This window comes from Morchella importuna (genome assembly GCF_003444635.1).
Source record: "Morchella importuna strain M04M26 chromosome Unknown Morimp01GS016, whole genome shotgun sequence".
NCBI lineage: Eukaryota > Fungi > Ascomycota > Pezizomycetes > Pezizales > Morchellaceae > Morchella > Morchella importuna.
The window spans coordinates 437,751-451,461 of record NW_025763413.1 but is presented as its reverse complement, the minus strand read 5'-3'; the positions used below and the strand labels follow the sequence as shown (position 1 = coordinate 451,461).

General features: G+C 43.5%; 1 protein-coding gene across 1 annotated transcript; it reads right to left on the bottom strand.

Moving 5' to 3' along the window:
- Positions 1–364: 364 nt before the first annotated feature.
- On the bottom strand, positions 365–1,357 carry LAJ45_05806 (uncharacterized protein; the record flags this gene model as incomplete). The annotated part of the gene is made up of 2 exons (XM_046115375.1): positions 365–657; positions 721–1,357. 2 exons carry the CDS (start codon positions 1,355–1,357, stop codon positions 365–367), a joined length of 930 nt encoding a protein of 309 aa, XP_045971424.1.
- Positions 1,358–13,711: the final 12,354 nt, after the last annotated feature.

The following is a 13,711-nucleotide window of genomic DNA, read 5'->3' as shown; positions in this document are numbered from 1 at the left end:
GCCTATGGTCTAGTTTGAATGAAATTGCATGTACTTTGGGGGTAGTGGAATGGATGTGCAAACATGATGTAAGTAATACGAAGTGGTACTGCATTGTTTCAAAAGACATTTTTTTTTGCACTAACATATTGAAGACTACATGTACCCTAAGTACATGTAGGGAATTCTTGTTGTAGACTAGGGTGATAGGAAATTTCATTAAGAAAAAGATAAAGTGAACCCCCAACACAAAAGAATGTGTGGATAACGCCTAAAAAAACTTTACCTCCAGGTTCTCGCTACTAACCGATCGGTTTTACGCCCAAATCTTTGAAAGTTGCTACAAGAAAAATCCGAAATGAGAGGAATTAAGGGTTGCAGCAAATCAGGCAGTCTCCATGATCATATTTGCAACACCTGTAACAACCCCGGATTCATTTCTTGGGGATGTAGTTTCGGGGTGACAATCGCGGTTGGTACGGGCCGAGACACCAACCCTTTCCGAACAAAATTCAGTGTTGGAGTCACTCAGGGCTTCGCCGCTGATCCACCCATAACCTGCCAAGATGATATCCATAACGGTTTTAACTTCTTCTTCGGTGCGTGGGGCGTAAACCATGATAAAGTTGAGCGGAACAAAACGTGTGCACCATCCACCACGAGCAAGAGGGTGGCGTTCTATATTGGGCAACAATAATTGGTTAAAAGAGCTTTAAAGGTGTGAAGTAGCTGATTACATACCTCCCCATCCCGCTTCAATGACAGCCTTGGCGTCTTTAGGATGTAATGTTAAGTGTAAACTCCCATCAAACGGATGAGCGTGAGCTACCTCTCCATTACAAGTCTCATTAATCCCATTTATGGAGAATAGGCCGGAGCAGTGCTTCTCAAAACAGCTGGTAGCCATTTTCAACTTTTTTGGATGATCATTTGCTAGCTCCACGATCGATCGACAAAGAAGGTCGTATATTTCCTTTGAGGCCTTCTGGTTGGTTTGTCTATGCGGCGCAATACCAGCTACAATAGGGCGTTTTGAGTTCCGCTTTGGAACCCCAATCGGTGAAAGGTAGCCACCGTCTTGTAGTTCTTCGGGAACCGGTCCAGCAACTCGAGTATTACGGAGAGTTATAATACGGAGGGCTGTGATTTTCAAGTAGCCCAAAAAAGTAGATGGGGTTCCTCCAGGGCCAAGTGATAGAAAGGCATTATAGTCCTTATACGTTAAGTACGCAAGAGCAGGAAGAACCAAAAGCGCAAAAATAAGATAGCCATTGGGTTGAGATGTAAAGAGAGGGGGAAGACTTGGATTTGTGTGCACAGATGGGGATGAAGGGAGAGGAGGAGAAATGAATTTCGATATCAACTGGACGGTCTCCATTGTCTTATCAGGATATAGGAGATGGTGAGAAGTTGACACCAGAGGAGATTGAAGCGAATAGATGATCAACGGATGAGGTAGAAGAGCAGAGGAGAATAGTAGGAGAAAAAAAAGGGAAGAAGACAAAATCGATTTGGCGTGGATCGATGTAGACTATTGAATTTGAATAGAGTTTTGCAGGTTATTGGAGTTGGAACTAGCACTAGCACTAAGGTCTCATTTAGGATAACGAGCGGGACCGGAGAGAGATATCAGCGACTTTATATATTCGAGACTGATCTCCCTCAGTACTGCAGTCCGGAGCTCAAACATTCTCGAGCAGCTGCGGACACGTCAACATACCGCACCAATGCTTCGTCTCTCACGAGCGTTAATTTTTCAAATAAAAAATTGAATAAATACTTTTACTCAACACCTTACCCGCGGCTCCCTGCAGATCGAATGTATTTAAGGAAATATTAAATCGACCTATAGTATCTTCTGAGAGTGCACGAGCCTTCTTACCTCGTGGAGCAGCTTCTCGTTTTGTTTGTGGGTTGAGGTCATATACAAACAAGGGCAAGCAAAATGGAAGAGCAGAAGAATATCAAAAGGCAAATAGTTATCTGTAGGGAGGGAGCATGGTAGCTAGCGACTGAGTAGCGTGCAGGCACCGCCGTGGCCTACCACTACAACGCGTTGACAGCTAGAACGCGCGCCGCTGTTCAAAACTGCAGGAATGCTGTATTTTAGCTGCATAATTCCGAGGTTTAGAGCGGTATCAGAGTAATCTTCAGATCCCGCAGAGAAACCTGTACAATCACACAAGTGCAGGGTTGTTAGTCCGTATCCACCAAGGTCAAAGCAGGCAATCCCGAATGAAAAACGTGTGCGTCAAAATCCGAACCACATGAGCCTGATTCATGGATCAACGGACCTCTGCCACCAGCACTGGAAGATCGACTACCAACCAGAAGAATTTCCTTCTAGTTTGGCTACGAATATCTCTATCTCAAGAGCAGTATAGCCCTCTCTCGATACCTACTCCTCTCAAGAACCAAGCTCAACCAGGGTAATTTATCACTGCCATCATGTGCTAGCTACCTGTATGTCGATGTCATTTTCGATGGTGTTCCAGACCAAGTCCTAGCCGTAAATCCGTCGCTTCTCCTCAGCTACAATGCACCTATTTACTTTACCTCTTACAATCGATTTTAGACGCCAACATACTGGCAAGACGTACGGGGACGGACTTGTCTACTTAGGGCGGCAATGAAGGGTTAGAATTGCTGGTTCCAGTTTATGCTCGTGGTGATCCATTTTTGGACCCATAAGTAAACCCACTCACCTAGCCATCGAAACTATCATCGGTTGGCTCGATAATTACTAGAGGCATTTTTATACACACGCAACTAATATATCCTGAAAAACAAGGCCCAGTCCTGCATTCCTCAAGTGATATGATTCTAGGACTGTTAGAGGTTACACTGCTGGTGTACCCGGTTGCTCCAGATCAATGTAGGCATGTACTCTCCTCTCATATGCATACAGGTCCGCAACGACGCTTCAGGGTCCGTGGTTAGTACTTGAATTTCACATGCTCAGGTTACTTCTAGGGTGGTCTTTGGTGTATGATTGGTGGGAGATGCAGCTCCTCTCTAGTTCGTGCACTCGATTCTCTGACAAGAACTGTAAAAAGGGATTAATTAAGATGGTATCACGGTTGTGTGTACTTGACTCTGGAACTTAATGATTCGATTTGACACACAGCTGGATTTGGAGGTCTAAACTAGTCAAGTCCAAGTGAGACAGCCTTGAAAGCAGGGGCCGCATGGCGGACGAAGGACGTGCGTGGGATGGCGGGGCCGGCTGACATCTCCATCTTCGGGCCAAGCGGGACTACGAGCTCGAGAGAGAGAAATGTTCCAGCGAACAGCGCAACAGCTCTTCCCCTCATGCCGTTCTCCGACCAGTTACTACCAATATCATCCCACCTATTTTATGTAAAGAACATCTCTTTGAATCGGACAGCACATTCTTTGGGACTACATGTAGTTATGAACTTTAGATCACGATGACACAATTGCAAGGACAACTGAAACTAGGCATCATGTCATGGAATTGGTTAGATGCCTACTTTAGATAACAAGAATGCTGATTTTGTCCTAGATCTGCTGGCATACAACACCGCACGTCCTTTCGGTAAAAGGTCTTTATCGGTTGGCCATCCTCAAAATCTCAATGTACATGTATGTGGAGTAGTTGCTGTTTTCAGCAACATACATACATAGATAAAAGGGGAAAAGAAGCCGCTATGCTTTTTTCCATAAAGCTCTCTTATGATCTCTTCTCGGCGGCGGGAAGAAGGGAAGGGAAGTCACTTTGAGACCAGCTTCCGGGATATTTAACCCCACGAGGACTACAATTCGGTAAGCTTACTTCGTGGTGGGGGGATTCCCAGTACCACGGTTGAATGTTGTGGGACACCAATGTTCATGAGCAGCACTATCGATAAACTTGAGCCGCAACGGCGTCAAGATCAAAAGAGCTAGACTCTTTAATCTATAATCTTTATGAGTATTGAACAGGGTTAAGGTTTATCTACACAGGAAACTCTCGAGGCTCATTCCCAATCTTTTGATGACCAGTTTTTTAATTTGGGGTTGTAAGATTGTTCCATGGCCAGGGGCTGGACCTGGAAACATTCCCCGGTTTACCGATGTTTTACATTGAACAATCGATGGAAATACAATTGATAAACCTGGTTTTTCTTATATCTCGTACTGCACGGACCCTTGTTATGCGCGGGGCATGCTGGCTGTGAGTATATGGGGAAGTGAGCGGAGAGGTCATACATGTATCATTTATTTATACGCACAGCAGAGGCGGGAGTTCGGGTACAGACTCGCGGATCAAATTCTGCAACTAAAGTACTTCTGCCCCCTTCTGTACTCGCGCATGATAAAACGGTGTACTTCACCGGTTGAAAAGTTCAAATCACATCTGCTATGCCCAGATCGATAGAAAGTGGATGATTGTACCTTCTGGTTGGGAGCTATCACAGGACTACTAATATCAGTTTTGCTTTCACGGCACAATCGCCGGATACGCGCCCTGAATCCACCTAAATCTATTCCCCGGTATACATCTGCTTGGAATTTCTTCTCTGCGACTTCTCGATATTGAGGTACCTGCTAGGAACGATTTACGAACTATTTGATACATTCCCGTTTTGGAATAAGGAATCGGTCTATTATTTGGGGCTTTCATCGTACTTAATTGACTCAGATCGATATATAATATCAATGTTAATAAGAGAAAATCTTCAAAATGGCAAAGAAACAACACATACTCTAGGTACTGAAGACGGAGGAACGGCTCGGCCGGCGAACCGCGGAGTTTAAGGCCGGATCAACATACAGCCCCTTTCACGGGATTTCCCTTTTTCCGCCTTACATAGAGATAGAGATTTACACCTGAGAAGTTCCCCTCGGTGATTTTGAGACTTGGTCATCCGGTGCAAGGTACTATCTCAAAGTTGGGTTTATTTAATACACAGCGTGCAACTTAAAGAGTATAACATGTTTCAAGGGACCTGCATAATATTTGGAACATACGTATCCATTAACTGGTTAATGTAAAATCAGAATAATATTCGATTATGTCCGGATAGCCCCTCAACGCGGCCCACAGGATCCTAGGACCCAACCGAGTCACTACATGTATTTAGTGAAAGGCAACGTGGTATGGCTTCAATTGGACAATCGGTGAAGATTGTCACATCTAGGCTCTGAATTTTCGCACAGCCTAATAACGTTCCAATAATCGGGCTTTAACTATACTCTCTTGGATTTCCCCTTGCTCATTGAGACTCATCCAATGGAGTCTCTCTCTCTCTGAAGATGTCTCATCTTTTTTATCGATGATAGTGCTGTGATAGTATCTGAATGTGTTGAGGCGTTGATACCATGTGGACCGGGAAGGCCAGTTACACTTCCTGGCCCCCACTCTCTTTGCATACGCATGTGTACAGGCCTGAAGAAAGCACACATGCCCATCACCAACTGTCCCGACTTTGAGGAACAGGTGAAAACTTCATACTGATGTCCAACACATATTTGTGATATAATAAAACTGGAAAAGGGATTTCATTTCAGCTCATTCATATTCCCCAGGTATCTGTTCTCCTTGCTGAAAGCATGTACTTCTTTATGCAGGATCTCGTAGATCTCTAAGATTACTAATTGAAGAAGGTTAACTATGTGCTTTACCCAAGTAGATAAGGGAGCAAGAAAGGGATGGCTTTCTTGTTGTTGGTACCTTTTGATTTGTGCTTATTCAGAATCACCTGCTACTCAAATCCCTGCCAGCCTGCAGCTTGCATTTATAAGTTTTGCTTGTCCAAGTATACATATGTCAACCAAGGTGCGCCCTCCAAAGCTTGCTTTTCTCTCGCCAGGAACTAGGATTGCCCCTGTTTTGATTCGTATAGGATAACGAAGATCGAGTGATATCGTGTGAAGGTAGCGGTCAGGCTGGATTTACCACTCATCTAGGTATGTTGTATCTATATGTGCATATATGTAATCAAACACCGCACCAAATTTATCACAACAGGCACACGTAATTCGAGATTTACGCGAATATTGGACAAAAGAATCAATGATGCATGGATTAATAAATTGCGGCCCAGTGCAGGAACAGATATTACGCAGGGCGAAGGATATATACGTACCCGTGCATATTCATCTTTATTATCTAGATCTATAAAATATTGTGTTGCCTCTGTGCCGGTTGTCACTGGCTCAGAGAACTTGATCGATCGTATCTACCATATTCCCGCCGCCAGCTCTACAATTCGATCTATTTTCAAGGACTAGTGCAGTCTAATTGGCTCTTTTGTTGATCTAGGCTACCTAGATCTTCTTTACCGACGACAAGAGTTGCAGAGTAAGCGGCAAGATACATTATCGGCTATCTAATATCAAGAGGAGAAAGAGAAACGTAAAGCTCTGAATCGAGATTCTAGATCGTTAAATTGCGCCATTCGGGATTCTGCAGATGGCACTATGGCCTTTAGTTTGTCGTAAATTGCTTTTTTGTTTGGATATGGACGACTTCGTTTGACGGCTGATCTAGCGGTGTATGTTGATATAACTACGGATCAGGCAATTCGGGATACTCTTCCGTCTTTGGGACTTTTGATCAGGTCTGAGTGGGAATCAATCAACCCACTAATTTCTATAAACAAACAAGTCACATATTCATGTTTGTTGGTTTACACATTTCACACATACGATGTAGGTAGTTAACTAGTTAACTGCGGATGGTGCGGATACGTCAGGAACACCCTCATGCAATAAGTATCCAACGATACAGCTGAGAATTACGTGTGCAATTTACACATGAAAGCCTCTATACATGTAGCAACATTGTTTCCTATTAGGGACCTTAAATATTCCTTGGTTGATCTTAGTGCTTAAATTGATATTGTGAGTGGCTAATAGAACCGATCATAATGTTGTTCAACTTCGAAGCAATAACCATCCTTATTGATAATCCTAATTAGAATCATGGTAGGTTATTAGGTAGCTACATACAGCTGTGGTTTTATAAACCTGCATTTTTGATATCTGCTTGTAGCTACTCGATACATGAAGCACTGTTAAATATCTGGCCCAGAATCATTGATGTACCCCCACCACTCCTTGCTGAAGACATGTACAGCCTAAGTGCATATAGAGTTCATTACTATTATGCTCCTACTCACCCCGATATATTCGTAGCTTTCCAATAAACTAGATATATACGTACGGTCACATTTGATATATCATGCATCTCTTAAGGTAGATAATCGAGGTTGGAAGAAAATAGGGCTGAAAATGAGACATAATTATACGGACACTTCTGCACTGGTATTTGCCCTCAACTTGCATACGCAGAGTTGATCAGAACTTTGCGCGTTTTGATCAAGGTTAGCCGTGGCGCTATTCTAGATGTTATCAGTGTGAGATGTATGTACAGTAATTTATAAAAGCACATGGAAATCAGACCATCCGCCAAGGATAGGTTGTAGAGACTTGCACAGTCGGTTAGGACCGAGCCCTTACATACTATGTAAGGGGAAGAAGACATTTATCTTTTCTTTTTTATGTTACAGGGCGGTAACCGGCGCATGTGTGATCAGACCAATATCTATCTCTGCCGAGAATACATACATGTATGTATGCAGCTAGTAACTATACTCAACTACAGATTTACGACCGTTAAATTGAGCTTTTTCGAAAAAGACTCCGGCTCAATTTTCCGGTGATTTGATTGGTGCAGACCCCCCAATCGGCCAATCAGATAATTATGATTTTACATCAAGAGAAAGTTAGACTGTGCGCGGTTAATGAGAAAATCTAAAGGCATACCTCACGAAGAATTATAATTATCACGAAAATATTTGTTAATATGGTGCAAATTGCAAAAAATGTAGCATAGAAAATAAATCTCACATCAGCACTAAAGGCATTGCAGCGTTGAGTTTCTTGACGAAGTTTCCAAAACGATTTCCCTTGGGTCAGCTAATATAAATATCTAGCGAGTGATTTTCTCTACCGGATGGAGTGCTTCACATGCTATCCAAAAGATTACTACGCGTTATACATGTTCGGATTAAGCTGCCAGGATTTCAAAGGTATGTGTACTCTTACATTGGGATCTCAGGTGCTTAAGTATTTATCATCTTAATAAGGACCGTGCTCGGATCTATGGATAGTCTGGATATCTAAATCTCTGTAATGGTAAATTAAAAGAAAATTAGGATCCCCCTCAACCAAATTGCAAAGCAGAAGCTAGGGCCCGGCGTTTTCCCCAATTACTCGGCCTAGGAACCAAGCCCAAGCCATTCATCGTGCAAACAGCAATGATAAAGAATAATTAACTAGTTCGCGATTCGATCGCGCGGAGCATAGAATATCAAACGAACCACAAAACAAACCACAACACTAGCTCATTATGTCACCGGTCTTGGCACCGATAATCGAATATTGATCTATGATGCGAGATTAGGAATTGGGCGCGGAACCACGCGCGCCATGTGAAACTACTTTCTGAATTCTTTTTTTGTGTCGCTGTAGATTCATAACTTATAGCCAGGGCCTAATACCCCAGATCACCCGTAAACGGTCGTGGATCACAACCCATCACTCGACCACAATCTTCCTGGCCTGGAGTATTACTGCCGTGATATATCGATGGGAGGGTATGACAGGGACAGAATACATATATATATATACTTGTGAAGCACCAGGGCGCCTCCGTGGTACTTATACTAATCCATCATGGGCGGGAGTGGTTTCTTAATATACTCATAATGTGCTCCACATAAGTTTATATAATGCCATCATAATCTGCAAAGAGATGCTAGGCCGATGTGCGTAAGCTTTACATAGTTTAACAGAGTCCTATAATTATGATTACGATCAGAAGTAGTACTCTAATGTACGTACGAAGAAAATAGCTCATGAGCTGGCTTATGGGTCAATAATCACAGTATATCACTCGTTAAGCCGAACCTGTCAGAAGGACGAGCTTTTTTCTCTTTTTCTTTTTCTTTTTCTTTTCTTTTCTTTTTTTCCTTTCCTTTCCTTTCTTTTTTTTTTAGTTCATTTCAGAAGGACGAGCTCGTTAATGTATTAGCCAATAAGGGTGTCGCTTTTATATTGAGTTTATATACCTCACAATAAAAATATTAAACAATCTTCATGTCACCTCTTATGCATGCTCTACACATTATGCACCTGCAACCATACATCGAATGACTGTTAATCGCCTCCATAGAATCCCCTGGAAACACAACGTGCACGGCCTATGTCCTTACGGAAGCAAAACGCCCGCGATTATACGCTTATAGCATACCGGGTAGTCTGCATCAGTGCACTGATAGCCTCTCGATGTCTGTTCGCCGGCGCGGCTTTAGTGTAATATCGCATTACTCCTCGAGTCCCGATCCCGAGTAACTAAGTGTCTGCGGGCCACTTAAGAATTCCAAAAGTCCGAAGAGTAGTCTCTCGTATTCCTTTATCTCTTTCTCCATATCTTCTTCCTCGTTTTCACCTGCAGGTCGCACGGAGCGCTTCTCTACGCGTAGACTTCTCTCTTGAACTACTGCTGCGCTCTGTTCTCTCGCGAATTCACCCACGCCGGGATCAGTTTCGATATCTTCGTAGTTTCCGTTGAGACCACGCGGCAGGAAAACCGGTAGCGACTGTGTGCGAAGCCCGAGCCTGGCGCCGAGACAATAGTCATGGCTTGCGGGCCCATATACTATGGTGCGAAAGGCGACCTTGTCATCCCTGTTCACACCAGTTCAGTATTGTAGCCCTTACAGCTATAAAGTCGAGTTAAAGGTGAGGCCCCTCAATGTTTACTTCCCGGAGCCAATGAAGGAATTGACCAAAGTGGTGTGTATAGGGTTGACGGGGTCGCCCTCTACTCCCTCTTGCACCATAGATGACGGCTGGCGCCGAGCCAGGTAAAGTGATGGTCAAGCGGCATTTTTGCTAGTTCTTTTAGTTATGAGTTCTTAATGATTTGTGGACTTTTGGATAAATTGGGCGTGTGGTTATGGAGTAAATTAGCTGACCTTCTATGTAGAATGAATAGGGTTTGAGAATTAGCTATGGCTTGAAATGAAACTTGCTAGAGGACGGGTTGAGGTTTGCACGTACGTACGCAGAACGTGAAAGAGGCGGATGGCGGGAGCTAGACTTTTCTGTAAACCCCTGTCCAAGAGAGAATAATTTGATGAGAGTAGCTCCATAGGTTCTGTAGATGGTTTTCCTATTCATTCTTGGTATGTCGCCGTACTGAGAAGACGAAAGATTTGAAACATAGTACAAGTACAGTGTATGGCTGCTAGCTTCAAGATCTGCAGTAATCCTAAGCAGACAATGGAGGCATCTGGAGAGAAGCTACCGGAATACCGTAATGCTCATTGCGGTCTTTGGAATAGTTTTCTGCTATGGTGACATGGTAATGTAAAGCTCCTGAGGATCGAGGTACATGTACTCATGCCAAGGTTAGGTTTAGGGGGGCTAGTTTTTGCCATTGAGAACACGGTTGCTGCCATTGAAGTCTAGCTTCAGCGATCCGGCAACTTCAAAGCGTTTGGCCTTGTAATTGGTAGCTTTATTTATTTACACCATGTACTCCTCTCTTTTTTCATCACGGCCAAGATGCAATCTCGAGCGAGATAGATTTCCGGCAAATGCCCTCCCGTCTGCAATGGCACAGCAGCCTTAAAGTCGGGCAAATAATCATGCGAAATATACACCAAAGGCTGTGTTTGACGTGTTGATGTCAGTAGTCACTTCGAAGATATTGGAGAATCAAGTTTTCAGCTACTAAATCCTGAGAGATTTTCGGTGCTGCATTTCCATCAGTCCACCAGACCTGATCGATTCAAAGCAAACTTTGATACTCGTGATAAAGGCTGGTAGGATCTAGATCCCGTCTGCGCCGAAAAGTGTTGAAAGCTCGGCATTCAGGAATCAATAATGATGATATGGCTGATCGGAACCAAATAGGCTTGAATAAAAACCGAGTTATTTACTGCACAAAGCGGACAGCGGACAGCAAGCCCGAAGAAATACCGCTGATCTTTACATGAAGCGTGCCTAGAGAAGAAAAACCTGCTCGGTATCGGCCAATATATTCCGAGCGAGGACTTATATTGCATCGGCACTTTGTCTGGGGCCGGAGAATATATATATTCTTTGGAAGGAAAATTGGGCATGGGCCTACGTCTACGCGTGTGGACGTTTGATCCGGAGTACCCCAGGTTGGCAGTTTTTCTTGTCAATGATAAGCTTTATTGCTGGGTGTTAGTTAATTGAGAATGGCAGGAAAGTAATGAGTGTTGTTCTTCATGGATCTAAGGTGCATCCAGGGAGTGTACATGGCTACTAGATCAATATCTGTGCACGATGCCAGTACTATAGCATACGATGACCCGGGTACACATGACCCACTCTGCTTTATGGCCGGGCCCACCTTTGCGGAGAATCTTTTCGCGAGATAAATAGTACCGAAGCGTCAAGTATGCGTAATAATTTGCAGTCTGGGAAGCCCCGTCTCCCCTAGGCCTGCTACTAGCACGACATTCTCGACCTTCTCCCGCAATCGCGCGTTTCTAGCATCTTCTTAATATACTGCTCACTCTAAACCTGTAACGAGGCGTAAAGAAAAGCGAATAGGCGCTTGCAATTGAAGTAATGTGTTCTTTCTTCTTGATATATGTGTAAAGACACTAATGTGACTTTTACTCAAACAAATATGCATCCCTGAGTAATGAATTAAACAAAAAAAAAAAAAAACGCAACGAGATCTTGTGATGCAAGAACCCCAATGCGACGCGACCCATCAACCTCAACGTGATGCGAACTAACGATGCCTGTACCTGGAAAACACCTTACTGCTTTCTAGAGAGGTGAAATAGTGGGTATGCACTGAGCTAATATTCTAATGCGTGAGATCTCTGTAACTCTAGGTATTCCTTTATCTACCGTAGGCTACACAGCCAAAAGAGGGAAGCTGCAGGGGCAGGAGTCGTCAGGTAGGGGTAGGAAAAGAAAGGAAGCTCTAAGAGATAGACATCAAAGCTATCGGGACATAGGTGAAAAGATTGCACCACATGTCAGTGATAGGACAATCCGACGTCACTTAAAAGAGGTCAACCTACGAAAATGGATCGCACAAGATCGATTCAAAATTAACGAGGAGATCGCGCGAGATTGGGATGGGCAATTGAACATCGGGAGTGGACAGGACAAATGTGGAAGACTAGATGCATATGGGGAGATGAGGTTACAATTGAGCGAGGGGGTGGAAAAAGGAAGCCTTGGGTTTTTCGCTACCCAAAAAAGAAATGGACAAAGTTCTGTGTAGAGCCGAGAGTGTCTGTCTCTGAGAAAAATCAGTCAAATGATGACTGGCTGCTTTATGGGACATAGGCATGGAATTTGTTCCTGTCTACTCAACTGAGAACTCACGGGTGGTGGTATATAGGTATGGAACGTTTGTTCCAGTCTACCCAGATGAGAACTCATGGGGTGGTGCCAGTGGGATTACAAGCCAATCATTCATTAAAGAAATGAATTGATATTTCTTGACCCTTTGGCAACAAATACTTCAAGAGAGAGAAGGAGATCAAGAGATTTTTTTTTATCATCGACAATGCAAAAACTCATCAGCCTCTAAAGAGGTGGCTGATCTCCCAAGGTGTCATTCTCAAAGGCATACCTAGATATTCCCCTGACCTCAACCCTATTGAACACATCTAGTCACTTGTCAAACACAATCTACAAAAGTTCTACCCAGATCTTATACACCTAGGCAGGAGGGATGAGAGGTCTATTAGGAAGGAGATCACTGATTCTTCTATTCATTGTTGGGAAATGCTTGACCCTAATCTATTTGATATATTGGCAGAAACAATGGTACATCGGGTTCAAGCAGTAATCGAAGCTGAGCGCTGGTATACGAAATATTGATTTAATTTTGTACTTAACGTGAGAGCTCGAGTTCATTTAATTGAATCGTTACGTGGTCGTTCGTAGTCGTTCGTTGCGTCGTTGCGTCGCGCCGCGTCCAGTTAATTTTGTCACATCCATTAAAGTCGCGCGCGTAGCATCAAAAAGGAATACCGACCCACTTCGATCTCCAAGTACTTCTGAAACTCGTGATAAATGAGCAGTCCAAAAGATATCCACTTGACGTACTAGGAATAGACGGATCGGGACTGACAATCCTTGTCTGCAGATCCTCTGCTACCTGTCCGGTAGAGAGAACCGAGGGTCGCACGTTTCAGAATAAACGAGAAGTTAATCTATTCGACAACTGTAGAGTTCTCTTGAAACGGGCGACGCGTCAGCTGTCTATGAAAATCCCATACCAAAAGGTTGTCAAGATGCTGCAGAATATTGTGCTTTAACTAGGGTAGAACCAACAATTGGATGTTTACCACTATGCGAACTAAGATTTAGGATACTCTTCTTCTAACCCAATCTAGATATTGATCTTTAACTAATACAAATCGATACAATTACCGAAGGTGAAGGATACTTATCTACCTACATGCGGACTTCTGGGCCGACGGAGTATCGTCTGGAAGCTGTCCAAGTACCTGAAGATCTAGAAAAATATCTCTTGTCTTCAGGGGCAGAACCCAATATTCATGGCTGGACTTCAATTGATGTTGATAGGGCTGTTGATGGCACATGGGCCTGTGGAGAGTAGAATACCGTGCATTGATTGATTGATCGACACTATCCCGTTTTCTAACCGTCAAACAATCATCAAAGTGAAAAGATTCATTGAGATCTGAAA